This window comes from Podarcis cretensis (genome assembly GCF_951804945.1).
Source record: "Podarcis cretensis genome assembly, chromosome: 11".
Taxonomy (NCBI): domain Eukaryota; kingdom Metazoa; phylum Chordata; class Lepidosauria; order Squamata; family Lacertidae; genus Podarcis; species Podarcis cretensis.
The window spans coordinates 34493301-34514009 of NC_137180.1; the positions used below are offsets into that span (position 1 = coordinate 34493301).

A 20709-nucleotide genomic window follows, 5' to 3' on the forward strand; every position below is an offset into this window, starting at 1 on the left:
GGGATTGAGGAAGTTCAGGTTGGGGTTAGTAGAATATGTAAAGGAGATTGTGGATACTACTATCATTCCTTATTTCATTTTCTCTGATCATTTTCAGGGGAGTAGTTGGGAGTTGGAAGACTGCCAGTTCCTGAACCCCTAGTGAACATATGTCACAGTTATTGAGACAGAAGTTTATTCCTTAATGAGAAAGACATGTTCGTTAAAAAGCAAAACGTGCCCCAAAGTGGGAAGCCGCTTTGTAGCAGTTGCCCAGAAAAGACTGTATACTCTGCTGTTTTTAAGTAAATAGATATGCTGGGTGGTTTCCTAACTTTCACTCAGAGTAAACCCACTAAAATTCATGGATCAAACCCATTTAGGAACTCCATTCACACCACCTTGGATATAAATGTACTAAACAAATGCCGTATTAAAAAACTTGATGGTGAAGGGTGTATGTTTGCAGGGAAGATAGTAAGAAAGGTCAAAATGATTGGTACATCAAAATAAATTAATCCAAGATGTAGCTGGTTTCACCCTGAAAATAATTCCTTCCTTCATAGTCAGTTTTAGACACATCCCACTTTAATAAAAACATAAATAAATATTAGAAAAATATTGTTTCCTCACTATTTCAGATGAGCAGAAAAACCAGGGCTCCCACAATAAGAATTTCAGCATGATTGATTATGCTTATTAATTTCAATGGGTCTACTCTGAGTGAAATTAGCTATATTCCACCCAATCTGCAATCCCACTGATGTTTGATCAAGCTGCACATTGTGTTTGCTTGATAACTCAGAAAAGGGGGGAAAGCCTTTTGTGTTGTAGCCAGTGGTGATTGTTGGCTCTGGATAAATGTAGGTCATTCTCCTGCTCGCCTCTAGAGACCTGCCCAAGGAAGTAGTAGGCTCTTTATTCTTTTATGTTGTGTCTATTCTTGCTCGCTCCTCCCAATCATGTCATGTAAGCATGCCAGACTATTATTTATTCTGTCCCCCCCCCCATAAAATTTATATACTGCTTGATTGTAAAGGGGGGGGGAGGCTCAAATACTACATTTCCCCAGTCTCAAATCCCCCGGCAGGGTGAGGGGAACAATAGAAGAGGAAGGAAGATGAAGCATATGAGCCAAAGGGGAATGGGTTACTCGCTTCTCACTTGCACACCTGCAAAGCATGGAGGAGGGAATAGGCAACGGACATGCCTGATTTATCAGCTTGTTAATTGGGCAAGTTAAGAGATAATAGTTGTGAAAGTGACTTCCTCTAAAGCACATACCAATATAGTTCAGTTGAATTGGTACTGAACCAAGAGATGTGGTACATCTATGTGTGTTATAAGTTGGGTGGTGATATCTAGTCAGAGGGGAAGGAGAAATGAGACAAGGGAGCAGAATTGGATCCTGGAGAGGAGCCCAGCAGTCTTGAAGCTGCTGATCTGGATGTGTCCTAATGGATTGTCCTGCCTTGGTTGCCCCAACCACCATATTAGAGCCCCCTGACTTGACAGTGGCACCGCATCCTGTCATTGAAGTGCTCCCTGCTCCTGGGAAGGCACCTAAGGCTAGACTGGAAAGTGAGCTGGCCAGGTCAACTCTGCCTCCATCATAAACAACTGCAGTTTTCAGATCCTCATGGATTCTATTTCAGAAATACAGAGCATCCTCAGTATTTCTTATCCCCTTATTTGATGATGCTGTATCCTATTTAATTTTAATTTATGACACTATTAACTAAAGTGGTTTATTCTTTGTTAGTGTTTGAAGCTCTTTGGTGTCCTTCCCAGTGTTGGCTTGAGTGCACTAGTAATATCCTTTATCAGAGTCAGTTTTCAGGCTGGATTCATCAGCATCCCATGTCCTTATTTGTATTCACAGCCTTAGGTATGTATGTTGCTATTCCAGGCTTTCAGTTAATGGCTCTTACTTAATGTTGCCTGATGAGCATCTCTTATTCAGTAAATCAGTCCTTGAAAATATTTGTATTGTAGTATTTTTAGGTACTGAATAATAGATAGACCTGAATCACCAAAGTTTTATCCCTCTTTAAAAACTGCATGAAACTGTGTCTTTGTTTTGTGGGAACAAAATTTAAAGCTGAAGGAGGCAAGAAGAAATGCACAAACTTAGCAAGATTCTAGTAGCTGTATAGCTGGAAAAACCAGTTTTTTTTGTTTGAATAATTTGCATCAACCATCTGCTCTCATACTGCTAGGTAGTCTGTAGTTTCATAAATTGATTGGAAAGCAGGGGTGGCTCTTGCCCACTGGGATTGGTAAGCCGTTATAGGCCACTGTTGTGATGAAATAAACTACTAAATAGGTGGAGCCAGAGTCAATGACAGGTGAGGTCAGAGTCAACTAATTTTAGTTTTGTCGGATCTACGCCTTGAATTAGACGGGGGGGGGGGCAATTTGAGATTGGACTGAGGTTGAAGGGGCAGTGCCCCTTTTACCCAAATACACCACTCAGCCTCCACTGCTGGAAATAATAAAAAGTAGATAGCTGAAAGACCATGTTTTTCACACTTGACTTAAGAAAATGATAGTTTGTACAAAGAACTTCTGCAGCAAATGCTTAAAATGGAAATGCCTTGATAGCTTCCTTGAAATGCTTTGCTATCAGTTGGTGAACTTGTTAAAACATTTGCTAGCATAAGCGGATGTAATTAATTCATATTTGTTGGTCTGCAAGTCTTATGTGTAGATCTGCATTTAAAAACAAACAAACAAGAACCTATTTGTGGACACTAAGTTACTTTTGTATATATTCAATAACTTCATATGCCAGTATTCAGCATTGTGCTATTACAAATTTTCCATCTGTGCAAGCCATCAGCTTGACAGGTGGATTGATCTCCCTCCTTTTTTGTGCTGTTCTGTGGGTTCTCCTGATACCCCCAGAACCAATTTTGGGGGCTTAGGAGGAGAAAAGGCCATTTTGTTCCTTGCAGAGGGCTTCCGCTGATGGGGTTCATTAGGTTGAGCCTGCCCTTTAAAATGGATAAAACCAGAAGTTTAAAACATTTTGTAGCTTAACATTTTGGAACTTTTTGCCAGGGAAGGAGGCACTTTTTAACCTTTCCTTGCCCAGAAATCTCTCACCTGTCCTGCAACACCTTTTCACCCTAGCTCTTCTGATTGCTGTAAAAATCAGCAGAAATACTTTTTACTTTTAGTGTTTTTCCTCACAGATCATTCTTAATAGAATGATCTTTTGTGTGTCTTTTATTTGGCTACCTTAACTTTAACTGCTCATCATTTCACCAGGGAATAACTTTTGTCTTGCTTTCCCCTGTGACACTTTAAATTCAAAAAATGCTAAAACTGTGTTGTTATTTTCTTTTATCAGCCTAGGAAGCAACAATGCTTGGCAAGCACCACCCTTGTGTGGTCTTTTAAATTCCATTTTAGCCCTATAATGTATGTTACCTGTCTGCAGTTTACCCTCTGACTATAATTCAGTTACTTCATTCCATGACAAGTTAAGACGTGCACCGCCATGTTAAAGGAAAAACAGATTCCTTGATATCTGCCAAGAAGTTGTGAATAGGGATAAATGACATTCTGCCAAGGAAAGATGTCAACGTTTTCATCAGGCCTAATTTCCTTTTGTAGATTGTTCCTTACAAGTGGCAGTGTAGAATGAAGTAAGCTAAAGTACATCTATTAGGATCAGAAATCTTGTTTCATAGCAGTTCCTCCCCCACACCCGCCCCAATGGAAAAGAGTATGCAGCTTGTAATAATCTGGTCGACATACAGTCGACCCCCAACTTATGCACATTTAACTTGCATGATTTCAGCTTTACGTGCTTGGTGGCTGAAATTGCACAAATTAAGCGCTCACAAAGTGGAGAGCTTTAAAGCTCTTTCCATGTCAAGTTCTCCCAGTGCAGAAAGAGCTTTTAAGCTCTCCGCCTTGCTTTCTAGGCTCTGGTACACTCTCATGAGATCTTGAATGGCCCCGTGAGAACTTGCCTCCCAGAGCCCAGTAAGCAAGGCAGAAAGCTCGAAAACTATCTGATTTGCATGGGGGGCAAGGCTTGCTCAGGGGGCTGACTTAAGAAAGGTAGGGATGCTCATGGGGTGGGGATGGTTCTGGGGTTGTTTTGACTATATGTGATTTACACGCAATCCCCGGAACACAGCCCACACGCAAGTTGCAAGTTGACTGTATTATAACTTAAACTAGAATACTGCATACTTAGTGTAAATACTTGGACATGCATTCTTCTGAAATCTCTACCAGATGATGTACAGATGGTAAGTAACCCATATAGTTGTTAATTACAGATGGAAGAAGATTAATCCACCCTCTTATCAGTGAGTGGTGTATAAGAATATGGCTAATATGGGCAAACTCACAATTGTGATAAAAGCTAGAGAGGGAAAACAATAAAATGGAGCATGTTCATTTCTTAATGGAATGCTAGGATACAGGATCAACAATATTCTTTATTGATTAGCCACAATTTCTTTTATTCATTCTATTTTATATAACTCGGTTTACTGATACAAATGGCTATGGTTATGATTATTTATTCTGCTATCACATTATATACCTTACTTCATGCTATTTATTTTTCCTGTTTGTTGACTGCAAAATTGTAAAAATTATTATAGTGCACTGTGGGGTTGTAAACTTTTATCACTTTTGGGAAAAACAAAAAACAAAATCAGTGGAGCCTACTTCAGAATGAACACGCTTAGGATTAATGAACAGCATACTAAATTGCCTTTATACCCGACAACCTGGTTCAGATGTAATGACAGACTATGGTTTCTTATAACAAACAGGAGACTTGGACTCATGCATGAGGAAAGATTTTAAAGATTTAATTCTTGTTGGTTCTAAACTGCAGTTTTCTGTTTTGTCTGATTTTGGGAAACTCTGGCTTGAACATAAGGGCCACTTATTTTTGTATCTAGATTCAGTTAGGTAGCCGTGTTGGTCTGACACAGTCGAAATATATAATTTTTTTCAAAAAAAATGTCCAGTAGCACCTTGGAAACCAACAAAGTTTCTTCTTGGTATAAGCTTTCGTGTGCATGCAGTGGCGTAGCGTGGGGGGTACAGGGGGGGCCGGCCGCACCGGGCGCAACATCTGGGGGTTAGGGTTAGGGATAGGGTTAGGGGGCGCAAATTACTTGCCTTGCCCCGGGTGCTGACAACCCACGCTATGCCACTGTGTGCATGCACACTTTTTCAGGGTGTATCTGAAGAAGTGTTCTTGCACATGAAAGCTTATACCAAGAACAAACTTAGTTGGTCTTTAAGGTGCTACTGGACAATTTTTTAATTTCTGGATGATAGTGAGCGCCGATTGTCACCTGGCATGACTGCAGTCCGAGCCCAGGGCAAACTTCTGGTCCTGCACAATAGGTTGGGAGATGACATTCCATCCTCCTTTGGCCACGGCAGGTTGCTGGAGGCTTGTAATCAAATGGACCTATCAGCTTAGAGCAAAAACCAGGAGTGAAACCTTTTATTCTTGTGTTGCAAGTGAGTCTGAGGCTCATACCAGCTTGTATTTCTAACACTTCGTTTTATATGAACTCAGCCACTGAGTCAAATTAGCTAACCCACTACTGTGTACTTTGGTAAAGCTTTTAAGTAGGAAACCAAGGAGGTGCAACATAGAGAGTTTTCTTTTTGAGGCTGATTCTACTATGTGAGAGAACTCTGCTCACACTATATTTTGTCCCCTACTCCCATTTTTTCTGGTGCTTCATTACTGAACAAGAGCTCAGGTTGGTTAGTTCTGAATAACTCTGGGTTGTTCATGTTGCAAGCTGAAACACGGAGTGAAAAGTGTTAAAAATTCAGAAGATTTAATGTTTAGGTATTTTGTTTAGCAATGTTCAGTACTGGTATAATTATAGATGCATTGTATTGTTTACTGTAAGCATAGCGTGTGTGGATAAATATAGATTAATAGTAGCTGAACTGTTATGAGCTGACTGGGCATATGTCCAAGATAATAAAATATTGACAGACTCAGTTTTTTGTATAGTAACATTTTTAACTTTGCTGTGATGGTGCTCACATATATAGTTGGGAAAACTTGGAAATGTAGATTAAGCAAACTACTTTTTAGTTCATTTCTTTTTCTGATTTAATGCATCATTCAGTCTAGAAAGTTGTGCATGATCTTGCAGCTTAGAGTTTTGTTTCTATAGTGAATGTTGTTTTTTCCCTTTCAGGTTAGCACTGTATGTATATGAATATCTGCTCCATGTAGGAGCACAAAAATCAGCGCAGACGTTTTTATCAGAGGTATGTTTCCTATCATTTTTATGTCTTTCAGAATTCTAGATAGCCAGTTTCACTTGATGGATAGGATTCAGGCTAGTCTTGTGAATTCAGTGTACGGTATTATGAGCTGTTGTTTTGTCCACTTATATGAGTTCACTCCATTCTAACTGATGTCTGGTGTGTACTCCTTCACTCTTTAAGGACAACTACCATGAAGGTGAGGGTGAACATGCAGCAGCCACAGTCATTTTTCTTCAGCTGGAAAAAAGCAGCTGTGTGTGGTTGTTGCTTGCTTCTGTTCCCTCTTACTTGATACTAGGACCATTTCCTGGAGGCAAGCTTTACTTGCCACAGGTCATCGCTTATTTAAATGAGTTGGTTTGAAGCAAAAAAGATTTTTTTTAAAAAGGATTCAAGTATTGTATAGCCACATTAACAACTAGATAAGATTTTCCTGTGCTTTTCTTGCTATGGCCTTAGTAGCATAAACTTCACTGTATTGTAAATTGCTTCAAGACTTTTTGAAGAGAGAAGCAATGTATACATTTATTAAAAATTCAGCCTTTGAAGGAAATGGCTATCTGCTTCTGTTCATAAAATTCATGAATAACACAAGTAACACAACAGAATAACACAGGTTTTCAACATGAATATATGTGCATATCGTTAACTAATTATGCAGTTCTATATTGGAGTGGTCCATTTATTTCTATGAATATTTTCTGTTTCCTCTGGAGTCCCCTCTGGGGGTAAACAAATGTGTCTGTTTCAGTTTCTAACATTTTCAGCCTTCAGTTCAGTTTGTTCCATTTCAGTATCAGTTGGCAATTTAAAAAAAAAGATCCACATGAAAATGTTAAAACATTTTGTGTATGTTTCTCTTAATATACACATTTATGAATGGAATTTTCTCTACTATAGTGCATTTCCTTAGGTATATTATTGAAAATAATGTACAAGTCTTGGATTGGAAAGCTGCACCACAAAATTAAGAGAAGTGTAAATTTTGAAGGATAGCAGCACTTTGCTTCATGTATTGGAGTGCAAATTTCCTTTACCTGCTACTTGATATCATTGGCCATTGGGAACAATAGACATTTGGAAGGTGTCTGTTTTGGCACCTTTCAGTAAACTTTTAGAAAATTATCCATAGTAGTTACGGCTGTCAGCTGATTCATCTTTCTATCGATTAAGTAAACTTGAGTTTTATTAAAACATTGAATATAGATGTTATTTTAAGGATAATGGAGAATGGTGGTTTTTTTTGTGTAAGGTGCATATTTAGGCCACATCTTTCAATATTTTCTTTTCACTAATGTGGCTATCCAGAATAGCAGACAGAAAAATATATTACAGAACAGCAATGGTTTCAATAAATTATCCCAAAACACCAGTACCATGAAAGAGACAAATTGGCATTGAGTTTAAGCTAGGGACCGTGAACTTCAGCATGTGGATCTTTTTGCTAGAAGAAAAATGTATCTGGTTCTAGTCAGAAGGGAAAGAGGCCTTTTTAACTAATATGTACTATAGTAAGAAGAAAGGTGGCTAATCTGTGAGATCAGCAGGATGTTGTTATTTCCAGCTTTGGCTTTCCTCATTCATTTCGTGGTTCGGGTGAGATTTGGTCTTTAATTCAAGCTTCAGGTGACTGATAATGACTAGCACGGAGAAGGTGGGTAGATAGGTTATTGAGAATCTCTTGTTCTTGCAATGTCATTGATCACTAGTAGGTACAAAACAAACAAAAGGAAACCATATTTTGTACAATGCATAACAGTGCCTTAAGATTGCCTGTAGAGGCCGTGCTCCAAAGAGCCTCTTTAGTAGAGGTGCGTTGGGCTTTCACAAAGAAGAGGGCCTTTTCTGCAGTGATGCCCTCGCTAAGGAGGCACAACTGGTGCCAACATTATAAGCTTTTTGGAACCAGGTGAAGACCAGCCTATTTGTCTCAGAATTTTTGATTAATTGGGGGGAATTTTGCTGTATTCTGTTGTTTATATTTTGTCTAGATAAAAAAAATTCTAATCACTATTTATGCTGGTTTTAGATAAGATGGGAAAAAAATATCACATTGGGCGAGCCCCCAGGATTCCTACACTCTTGGTGGTGGTAAGTATTTCAAGTTTTTAAAAAGACTACTTTGTTTGTTTCGTGTTTATTAAAGTGTTAATGTACAAAATCTTATTTTCATTAAAAATAACTAGAATCTACTGTTAATTTCTTTTTCGGAAAGAGTAATGTTCAGGTTTTCCAATATGGTGTCTCTTTCTCTGGGTTTCCCCACCCACACCCCCAAGCTAGAAAAAAACACACCTTTCCTTGGTTACTAGTTGTTTGTAGGCTTCTGAAGTCCAAGGGTAACTTGCAGAGTCTCTTTTTCTGACTGGGAGGTTGAGGAAGGCCCCTGCAGCTGCTAGTTCTCTGTCTGCTGGCTGGGCTTGGGTAGGTCTCCCCCTTGCCATGATGTCCTCCCTAGAAGGCAGGGGGAGCAACTTCCAAGACAGGTCCATGCAGAGGCCTTGCGGGGGTACACTTGCCCCAAGCCTTGGAGGGCTAGGCTGGCTCCGGGCCCCACCTGGGACTGGCTGCTTTTCTGTTTTAGTTAATAACTTTATTTTAGCAAGACTCCCGCCCCAGGCCTGATGAGCCCTGCATGGACCTGCTGCCAGAGGCCTTGGTCCCGTTTCTGATGGAAGCGATCAGACTGTGGTTCCTTTAACTCTGCAGAATTTAAAGTAATTGCATGCATTTGTATACTGTATGTTAGCTTGGTTTACATAGTCCTCCTTTTATTTTATTTTTTAAATAAAAACATAATTTTAAATGTTTACAATCTGTAATATTTACAATGTAAATAAACACTGGAGTAAAGTAATAGATTTTTATCCGTCCTGTTCCGCCAGCTCACTCTTCTCCCTTTCTGTCCCTTATATGAAAGTTTTGCAAGAGAATACATGCTGCACCCTGGAGGCTCAGGCTGGAAAATTGTTCATTAGCTTTTAAATGTATTTAAAGCTTTTTCTGATGTTGTTTTAAGCTCTGGATTGATTGTTTGCTTTTAGAATAGGTGCTCCTAAAAAATGCAGCAAAAACAACTTCAGTTGTTAGATTTTCATGTTACCCATGAGAGTTCTGAAATCTTTTCTTCATGCTTAAATCACAAAATATATAATTTGGATATTCTTCATACAGCACACCAAAATAATAAGTAAAATGTATAGATGTTGTTTAGTCTGTGTAATAGTCAGTTTAGTCTTTAGTGCTCTTTAAGTTTGCAGAACTTCAGCAGTTTGTAATGCCAGAATGCTGATGCTGCACAAAACATCGGAAAGCATGAAGAGAGATGGTAATCAGTACTGTAATTGCCATAATAATTTGTGCATATGTTTGGGATCATACACCTGAAATACATGTAAAGTATTACAATGCTTTTTTGTCCCCCCCCCTTTTTAGTGTGTTTTGGGATCTCTATTGCGCAGCTCCAGAAAGACGTGAAACATGTGAACACTCAAGTGAAGCTAAAGCCTTTCATGACTATGTAAGTTTTATGCTTATTGACTCTGTTTTGCCTGTTGGTTTGTTCACAGGTAGAAATCTGCAAAGTATGTGGCACTTTCCCAGGATTTAGAAGAGGTTTCTTTTGCCAAGTTCTTCAGTCCCTGTGATACATAGAGGAAGGGAAACTTACCGTTGCTGTGAAAGAGTTTATTTTATGTAGGTTAGCAAGGGTTCATCCTTACAAAAACCTTCCAGATATGAGCCCTATGGTTAAAGTCAAAGTGGTCATACCTTCCTAAACTGAATATGTTTGGCATCGGTAGAGAAGAGTGGGAAGCGTAAGCAAGAGCTGATCTGTAGGCAAGAGCAAAATTATCTAAGGCTATAATTATTAACCAACGTCACTATTGTCTGAAGGTAACTAACGAGGAAAAAATAGTTCATGGGGAAAAGCCAAAAGCAATAGATAGAAGCATATGCAAATCTGTTAGTGGTCTACTTATGCAAGCTTTAAGAAATGGTTTGGGTGCTACTAGCTAGCAACTTGAGCATAGTTTTTAAATGGATGTTTTTAAATGGATGGAAGCTAGGAAACAGGACTTTAGCACAAGACAGCCCCAAGATATCGCCCCCTAGCTTTAAGATGAGGCTGTTGGGCGATTGCTTTATCTTAGACTTGGTGGTAGTCTAGAATACATGATTAAAGTAAAATATCATCGTTTTGATAGGTGTGGTTGTAAGCAAGTATGCTTAGGCTTTTATTTATCTCTGAAAATGTCACTGTCATGTTGTAAATTGGTTTCAGCTGTGATAATGCGTAGAAAATATAAATACTGATTTGATATAGTTTATATGTTCAAAGTTGGAGGATTTGATCGGTAAAAGGATTAGTTAATTGTATAAACTAAATACTAATTCACAAAACTAATTTTTTCATGCCTTGTACTCTCTCTTCTCTTCTCTGCTTACTGTACTAGCCATGGTAATAGCCACTTTCAGATGGCACGCTAAACTATAGTGCAGTGCTTTCAAATTCAGCGGTGCCCCATATGACTCCAAAATTCAGCGGTTCCCCCCCTCTGCACTCCGTTCCACATCACTGTTGTGGTTCTGAACCATTCTTGGTTCGGCTCCCCATGCAGGTAAACGGCTGGCACTCCCCTAAATCCACCCCTGCCATAGCGACATGTCAGCCAGGCCATGAGTGGGTGAAGTCCAGCATATGCACTGTCACACCTGCAGATGTAAGGGAGAAGTTGAACTGTGTGTCATCCACAGATTGCTGACAAAATACTGCGAAACTCTGGATAACTGCTCTCAGCAGATTCTTGCACTTAGTTCTCATCATGCTAAAATATGGTTTAGCAAAATGTCCAAGCTGAGCCATTATCTTCTGAAAGAGTCTACTGTGCTGTTGACTCAATGAAAAAAAAAAAGAGCTGTATCAATATGTGTTTACTGAAGAATCTGGTCTTTATAGGACCAGGCTTTACCCACGAATGGCCTGGGTCACATGTCACATTAAACATATTTGAAAACAAACTATGGTTTCATGTGAATAAGCAGCATGATGGCACACACTTCTCAGCAGTTCCCACAGTGCGTCTTCCCTGTTCCTGCTGCAGTGGCACAGATGAAACAATCCAGAGTCTTTCTGATCATGCTACTTGAGTTAGGGTTCATGGTTTGCATCCTTCCAAACACACAATGAACAGTAACCAATATTTGTTCTTGGTTTGTTGCTTGTGGGGTGTTTTGGAGTGAAATAAGCCATGAGCCTGGGTTTGGCTGACACAAGCCACACTCTGGCTTCACCTGTTCACTTTTTCATTTGTCAGCATTTTCCTAATTCTTGTAGGTTAGCAATAAATCAGAAATATAAAGGACGTGGTCTAGCCGTGATTTAAGTCCTTTTGAATTTTTTGTAAGTGAGCATATGCTCAGACATGAGATAATTTTACAGTGCTTAACTTTGGTTAGGTTGCTCTCCACATTTGCATACTTCTGGGTGTCTGCAAAGGAGTATCTCTGCTTTATTAACAGGTTGCATGTTTGGATAAGTGGGTGCTGACTGCAATACAAATTTTAAAAATGTGCTGGAAGTGGGTTATGTCTGAAAAGAAAACTGCCAAAGGGTAGTCTTGGCAGCAGCATGAAATCACAAAGTGCCCTCCCCCCAAATCTAAATATGCTGCCTATTTGTTTCTTAGATAATCAAGTGCCCTAATGTGTATGTAACCTGAACTGGTATGGGAAAGATAATCTGTGGGGAAAGGTTTAAATTAATACTATAAAAATGTATGAGAAAAGCTTAGGGAAGGTCCACATCTTAGTTGTGTAGAACATCTGCTTTGCATACAGAATGTCCCTGCTTCAATTCCTGATATCTCCAGGTTGAGCTGGGACAGAACCCTGTCTGAGACCCCAAATGTAGACAGTACTGAGCTAGATGAAGCTATGGCCTTGTTCAGTATAAGACAGCTGCCTATGTTCCTAATTCACATACTGTACAAGATTCCTTATTCTACTTACCTTATGTGTATTAATGAGAAATCTCCAACTTGTGTTCTGTGTTTTCCAGGCAGTGTAAAGCCACTGTAAAGGCAGCCTTTACAGAGTGAGTTTTGTTAGAAGACAGGATTGGAGACTTAGTGTTATAGTTTACAACTATGGTTACAAAGTCGATGCCTCCGGGTATAGGGTTGTATACAAATTCAATAAATAATAATAATTACAAATAGTTCGGTGGCAGGTCAAAGCAAGCATACAGGCACCGTTGGTTCCACAGGAATATCAAATCAGTCTTATAAAATCCATCCAGCTAACCCCTCCCCCAAGCAAAATTTATCATGTTTTACTTAAAGCACTCAGGCCCCACCCCCAATTTCCAGACCAGGCCACCCATTTTCAGTAAGAAATAGAGGGGCGTGACTCTCTGGTATGTTCTGCAGTTTCTTAAAGCTCTCAATTACCTAGTACCCTATTCTCCATAGTCCTGGCTAACTGATTGTTTATACATCAAAGGCGGGGTCCATATATCCATCTTGTAATACATTGGGTACATATTACTTTATACCTTGCATGTATTTGTCTGTGCACCTGGTGCTTCCTTGCATTTTTCCAGTTTATTTCCTTACATGATGTCAATGTCAATATCCCAATAATAGTGTTAATCATGAGAAATTAAAAATCTGCATCTACTCAAAAATTAACATAAATATATTATAGCAAATATAAGAATGTTAAGTAAAATTAAGCCAGTACTTTCTTGAAAATAAGATGCATGCTTCTGCAAGTTGTCAGATTATTATAGTTTGAAATAATCTGAAGCAATTCTGTGTGGTATACAATTTCTGCAGTGGGGCGGGCGTTCCATATAATCATTATTCACATACAGTGGTACCTTGGGTTAAGAACATTATTTATTCCGGAGGTCCGTTCTTAACCTGAAACCGTTCTTAACCTGAGGCGTGTTTTTGCTAATGGGGCCTCCTGCTGCTGCCATGCCGCTGGCACATGATTTCCGTTCTTATTCTGGGGCAAAGTTCTTAACCTGTAGCGACTACTTCCTGGTTAGCGGAATTTGTAACCCGAAGCATCGGTAACTCAAGGTACAACTGTATTAATGTGTTAAAATATTTTAAGGGGTGTAAACTCAATGAACTGATGTGCTGCAAAATGTGGTTTCTGCTGTTTGGAAGTAAAACATTTTCTGGAGATGCTGCATGAAACCAAGAGGAATTGTGTATTCATAGCTATCTGACCCCGTAGGACAAGCTTGTAATTTAATGTGAATTTAGATTCCGGCCTCCCCCCCCGAACTCTGTTGGAGCTGAAATGTGCTTTTCACATTCGTATAAAATTAGAAGTTTGCAGTTAATCAGTTAGACACCTATGTGGTATTTTGCCTTGATTTACTGAAATAAGAGTTGCTTGGATATTGAGCATGTAAACAAAACTGGATACTTTTTTCTTTTTGAATGCCTAGTGTTTTGTTTTTAAATCCTTGTACACTACAGTGGGTGCTTCTTTGTCTTATAGTTTGTTTCCTTTGTGTAGTTTAGAGTTGAGAGGAATGGCTACTTATTCCTTACATTTTATCTACCTGGAAAATTCTTTTGCTCCTAACCCTGTAACTTAAGGTGGCTGTTAGTCTTTGCTTGATAACTGCTGTCACTTGACAGTGCTCTTCTCTCTCTCAACTAAATCCAGTGATGTTGCTGGAGCAGTACGTCTCTGGATTTTTGGATCAAATAACAGAAGCAAGTGAAAATTGCTTAGTTGTTCCCTGCAATCTCTCCTCCTTTGCTTCTCCTGGTGGGGGTGTTATCATGTTCTTCCCCATATTCAGCAGTCTTGAAGCATCTGTTGTTGTTGTTTAGTTGTTTAGTCGTGTCCGACTCTTCGTGACTCCATGGACCAGAGCACGCCAGGCACTTCTGTCTTCCACTGCCTCCCGCAGTTTGGTCAAACTCATGCTGGTAGCTTCGAGAACACTATCCAACCATCTTGTCCTCTGTCATCCCCTTCTCCTTGTGCCCTCCATCTTTCCCAACATCAGGGTCTTTTCCAGGGAGTCTTCTCATGAGGTGGCCAAAGTATTGGAGCCTCAGCTTCACGATCTGTCCTTCCAGTGACCACTCAGGGCTGATTTCCTTAAGAATGGATGCGTTTGATCTTCTTGCAGTCCATGGGACTCTCAAGAGTCTCCTCCAGCACCATAATTCAAAAGCATCAATTCTTCGGCGATCAGCCTTCTTTATGGTCCAGCTCTCACTTCCATACATCACTACTGGGAAAACCATGGCTTTAACTATACGGACCTTTGTTGGCAAGGTGATGTCTCTGCTTTTTAAGATGCTGTCTAGGTTTGCCATCGCCTTTCTCCCAAGGAGCAGGCGTCTTTTAATTTCGTGATTGCTGTCACCATCTGCAATTATCATGGAGCCCAAGAAAATAAAATCTCTCACTGCCTCCATTTCTTCCCCTTCTATTTGCCAGGAGGTGATGGGACCAGTGGCCATGATCTTCATTTTTTTGATGTTGAGCTTCAGACCATATTTTGCGTTCTCCTCTTACACCTTCATTAGAAGGTTCTTTAATTCCTCCTCACTTTCTGCCATCAAGGTTGTGTCATCTGCATATCTGAGGTTGTTGATATTTCTTCCGGCGATCTTAATTCCAGCTAGGGATTCATCCAGCCCAGCCTTTCGCATGATGAATTCTGCATTTAAGTTAAATAAGCAGGGAGACAATATGCAGCCTTGCCGTACTCCTTTCCCAATTTTGAACCAATCAGTTGTTCCATATCCAGTTCTAACTGTAGCTTCTTGTCCCACATAGAGATTTCTCAGGAGACAGATGAGGTGATCAGGCACTCCCATTTCTTTAAGAACTTGCCATAGTTTGCTGTGGTCGACACAGTCAAAGGCTTTTGCATAGTCAATGAAGCAGAAGTAGATGTCTTTCTGGAACTCTCTAGCTTTCTCCATAATCCAGCGCATGTTTGCAAAATGGTCTCTGGTTCCTCTGCCCCTTGCACTTCTGGGAGTTCTCGGTCCACATACTGCTTAAGCCTGCCTTGTAGAATTTTAAGCATAACCTTGCTAGCGTGTGAAATGAGTGCAATTGTGCGGTAGTTGCAGCATTCTTTGGCACTGCCCTTCTTGGGGATTGGGATGTAGACTGATCTTCTCCAATCCTCTGGCCACTGCTGAGTTTTCCAAATTTGCTGGCATATTGACTGTAGCACCTTAACAGCATCATCTTTTAAAATTTTAAATAGTTCAGCTGGAATATCATCACTTCCACTGACCTTGTTATTAGCAGTGCTTTCTAAGGCCCATTTGACTTCTCCAGGATGTCTGGCTCAAGGTCAGCAACCACACTACCTGGGGTATATGAGACATCCATTTCTTTCTGGTATAGTTCCTCTGTGTATTCTTGCCACCTCTTCTTGATGTCTTCTGCTTCTGTTAGGTCCTTTCCACTTTTGTCTTTTATTAAGGTAATCTTTGTACGTAAAGTTCCTTTCATATCTCCAATTTTCTTGAACAGATCTCTGGTTTTCCCCATTCTATTGTTTTCCTGTATTTCTTTTCATTGCTCGTTTAAGAAGGCCTTCTTGTCTCTCCTTGCTATTTTTTGGAAATCTGCATTCAATTTCCTGTATCTTTCACTATCTCCCTCGCATTTTGCTTGCTTTCTCTACTCCGCTGTTTGTAAGGCCTTGTTGGACAGCCACTTTGCTTTCTTGCATTTCCTTTTCGTTGGGATGGTTTTAGTTGCTGCCTCCTGTATAATGTTACGAGCCTCCATCCATAGTTCTTCAGGCACTCTGTCCACCAAATCTAAATCCTTAAACCTGTTCCTCACTTCCACTGTGTATTCATAAGGGATTTGACTTAGATTGTATCTTACCGGCCCAGTGGTTTTTCCTATTTTCTTCAGTTTAAGCTTGAATTTTGCTATAAGAAGCTGATGATCTGAGCCACAGTCAGCTCCAGGTCTTGTTTTTGTTGACTGTATAGAGCTTCTCCATCTTTGGCTGCAGAGAATATAATCAATCTGATTTCGATGCTGCCCATCTAGTGATGTCCATGTGTAGAGTCGTCTCTTGTGTTGTTGGAAAAGAGTGTTTGTGATGACCAGCTTGTTCTCTTGGCAGAACTCTGTTAGCCTTTGCCCTGCTTCATTTTGAACTCCAAGGCCAAACTTGCCAGTTGTTCCTTTTATCTCTTGATTCCCTACTTTAGCATTCCAATCCCCTATAATGAGAAGAACATCCTTCTTTGGTGTCATTTCTATAAGGTGTTGTAAGTCTTCATAGAATTGGTCAATTTCAGTTTCTTCAGCACCAGTGGTTGGTGCATAAACTTGGATTACTGTGATGTTAAAAGGTCTGCCTTGGATTCGTATCGAGATCATTCTATCATTTTTGAGATTGCATCCCAGTACAGCTTTTGCCACTCTTTTGTTGACTATGAGGGCCACTCCATTTCTTTTACGGGTTTCTTGCCCACAGTAGTAGATATGATGATCATCCGAACTGAATTCGCCCATTGCCGTCCATTTTAGTTCACTGATGCCCAGGATGTCAATATTTATTCTTGCCATCTCATTTTTGACCACATCCAACTTACCCAGGTTCATGGTTCTTACATTCCAGGTTCCTATGCAATATTTTTCTTTACAGCATTGGACTTTCCTTTCGCTTCCAGGCATATCTGCAACTGAGTGTCCTTTCGGCTTTGGCCCAGCCGCTTCATCAGCTCTGGATCTACTTGTACTTGTCCCCCGCTCTTCCTCAGTAGCATGTTGGACACCTTCCAACCTGAGGGGCTCATCTTCCAGCGTCATAACTTTTATATGCCTGTTGTCTTTGTCCATGAAGTTTTCTTGGCAGGGATACTGGAGTGGCTTGCCGGTTCCTGCTCCAGGTGGATCACGTTTGGTCGAAACTCCACTATGACCTGTCCATCTTGGGTGGCCCTGCATGGCATAGCTCATAGCTTCTCTGAGTTATTCAAGCCCCTTCGCCACGGCAAGGCAGTGATCCATGAAGGGGCTTGAAGCATCTGGAAGAGACTAAAAGAGATCCCTAACATTCCTGCAGTAAGGCTGCAAACTGACATCCCCATCTGGGCTGGGACGGTGGTTGGGAGGGCTTGGACTGCACTGGAGAGCCTGAGCTCATAGTCAATCCGGACTCAAGCTCACACTGTGATGAGGGGAAGCCTAAATTGGTGGAAGCATGCTGCAGTAGATTTAATCCTGTGCAGTGGCTTGTAGAAACAACAGCAACTTTTATTATACGGCCATAGGCCCAGTAAATGCAGTAGCTAGTACATCCTCCTTTCTTTGACAAATGGGCACACAACTGGCAGTTGCACATATGCCACAAAAACAATTTCCTTACAATTTCAGAACTGTGAACAATTACAGAATGTGATTCAGAAAATAATGGCTGTTGCAAATGGGCATATGCATTGTATCTTCTTGGCTTTAAAACTCAATATCCATTGTCTGTTTTGAGTATTTTAAAATATCAGGGCCTCTTTTTTAAAAAGCACTTTCAAATAATGACTGTGTGTTGTGGTCTGCTCATATCAGATCCTCAGATCTGTCTAGCATTAAGTAGAACAGAGAGGTGAAAAAATTAACAATTTGGATTCAAGTCTCAGAGACAGCAGAACCTGTATGATTGGGGTGGGGGAAGAGGCAGAGATATACAGCTCAATAGCTGATTGTTTATGACTCTGAGCTACTGCAGAGTATTGGATATTGATAACTAATTTTCAGTTGTCCAGAATGATCCTTTAAAAATCTAGATAGAAATATGAATAGATAAAAATATTTCTTTCTAGTTGTCTCTGGATTTGGTAAAGGTAAAGGTAAAGGTACCCCTGCCCGTACGGGCCAGTCTTGACAGACTCTGGGGTTGTGCGCCCATCTCACTTAAGAGGCCAGGGGCCAGCGCTGTCCGGAGACACTTCCGGGTCACGTGGCCAGCGTGACATCGCTGCTCTGGCGAGCCAGAGCCGCACACGGAAACGCCGTTTACCTTCCCGCTGGTAAGCGGTCCCTATTTATCTACTTGCACCCGGAGGTGCTTTCAAACTGCTAGGTTGGCAGGCGCTGGGACCGAGCAGCGGGAGCGCACCCCGCCGCAGGGATTCGAACCGCCGACCTTTCGATCGGCAAGCTCTAGGCGCTGAGGCTTTAACCCACAGCGCCACCTGCGCCCCATCTGGATTTGGTAGCCATGAGGGAATTGTCTAAAATAATTAAATATGTAATGCATTCAAGTCACCTTAAGGAAAAATAGCCTTTAATTTTTGTTACTTGTAATTAAGCTATGGTACCATACGTAGGAGGGACATTGATGGCTGTTCCTGCTTCAGAGAACAGCTTCCATTTCTGACTCTGCAAGACCTCTGCTTTAATTTTTAATCCTGACTTGCCGGGCATTCAGATCCACTGCCTGTAACTATACTAGAATCAACATATTACTGCAAATGTTTGATGAACCATGGAATTAGTTCAGCATTCATTTCCAGTTACTTGGTTTCTAAATATACTCTTTTGGGACCTAAACAGTGTTGTCAATATTATTTGTTGTAGTTGCTCAGCAGTTTTCTGTTTAATATTGTTCAGAGGTTTTTTGTTTGTTTTTAATTGCACCAACTGCATTCCTGAAGGAACAGAAAGAGTCCCGTATTAGCACAAATGAAGAAATACATTTTCCCTTCATGTAGCCATTCATCAATATGGTATTTGAGCTCAATAATTTAAAATGGTTATGGTTTTCCTAGAGGTTTAGGCTCAGTACAATAACAGTAGTCAAAATAAGCCTACCTTCTGTGTCAGGGGTGCCGACTTGCCCCCTACATTGAGGGGGCCTGGCGTCACGTGACCCGCCCCGCCCTCATCCAGTGGGCCAGTGGTACCTGCAAAGCTCAGATGCCAGAAGCAATGGGAAAGCCAGCTGTGTCCTCTCATCTTCCTCCTCCTGGCCTGGGGAAAATGGAAGAGAGGGCAAGGATCCAGGAATTAGCCAACCTCCTCGGTGAAGAGCCACTATACAGCAGCACTTGGGCAGTGATGGCTTATTCACCCTTCTTCTCACCTAATGTGAAGCCCCGGAGCTCAGGACCAGAACCAGCTCCTCACCAGATTTCACCCTCCTCACACCACCCCCAGCCTAGGCAAGAGCAGAGCAGCCCAAGCAGGTGCAATTATCTCTAGAAAGGCGATGAAGAAAGGCAGCTCTGCTGGGGGAACGAGGGATGGGGAATCTGCGCTGGACCCACAGTGCCAAACATAGGAGTCAACTCCTAGGGGCCGTGGGGACTTCAGCCCCCACAATAAAATATTTGAGCCCCCCCCCCAAGTTAATGGCCATTGCCATTCAAATGGTGTGTGTGCACTGTGTCATGTGATCAATTATGTGGGGTGGGGCTTACCTGGCCCCCCTCCCAATATTTTATTCTGGTGCCAAACAAGGACAAGTGGAAGAGCCCAACTTCAAGCTCCAAGCCACAAGTTGAGACATCGCTCCGCTTGGGGCAGCTCAGCCCAGCCCGCCCTTCCCTGTCGCTCTCAGCAGCAAAAGCTGCCTGCTCCCTCTCTGCAGAACAGGTGCCATTTTCCAATTAGAAATTACAGGGTGGTGTGAGGGCAGACGGTGGAGAGCTGCCCCACTCAGAGTCCCAGAGAGTTCTTCTCCTTCCCTCCATATAACACACAAGTACTTCTGAAGCCTTATTTGGAGTTTAAATTTGCAGATCAACCATTGCAAACACCCCCCCCAACATTCCAATGTAGAAGCATCCCCTGTCCGAATTGCAAAAATGCCTGTGCCTTCAGTTAATAAATTCTCTCTCTTTTTTTTTAAAGGCCATTGACTACTAGAGTCAGGATTGTGCCGTGTTCCCCGCCTTTCCCAGGGAGACTATAGGCAGCTTGGAAACAGGAGGTGCTTGGGGTGTTGTTCTTGTTTATAGTGGGATGGGCTTTAACTCAGAAGCACAACTTGGGCTGGAAAAGGCAGCACGTGCTGTAGGGAATGCGTCTGCACAATTGCTGGACATGGAACCGTCGAAACTGTGGTTGGCTATCCAAAGGAGAGCTTCAGTTTGAAGAAACAAGCCAAGAGAAATGCATGAAAAATAAAACCATCACACATAGGGGCAACACAAAGTGTAGTAGTGATACATACCAAATTTATTGCAGTGCATTGCAACATGCATTTTTTCTCAATTGTAGCTACACTTTGGCTCTTTTAGGTCCTGTCCTAAATTTGTTCATTATGACTCATTATTTGAAACTGGGTAGACTGCCTTTTTTATATACTGTAGGTGCAATGCAGTTTCTGTTTGTCCAGTAACTTGAAAATAATGGTAATAAAAGTCTGTACTAAATGTTAATTACTTAAATATCTTACTATTAATGTGCTACAAACAGATT

At 41.1% G+C, this 20709-nt stretch overlaps 1 protein-coding gene across 10 annotated transcripts in view; it reads left to right on the forward strand.

The window, feature by feature from the left end:
- Positions 1-20709, forward strand: part of SSBP2 (single stranded DNA binding protein 2) — a 131852-nt gene that overhangs the window by 31833 nt on the left and 79310 nt on the right. For 7 of the 10 annotated variants that reach the window (XM_079995730.1, XM_079995736.1, XM_079995732.1 and 4 more), the window contains exons 2-4: positions 6189-6261; positions 8291-8352; positions 9697-9781. In XM_079995730.1, the coding sequence (XP_079851856.1) occupies positions 6189-6261; positions 8291-8352; positions 9697-9781 (220 nt within the window). Of the gene's footprint in view, positions 1-1741; positions 1868-4226; positions 4248-6188; positions 6262-8290; positions 8353-9696; positions 9782-20709 lie in introns of those variants that run through there. The other 3 variants (XM_079995738.1, XM_079995731.1, XM_079995733.1) reach the window with 3 other exon arrangements.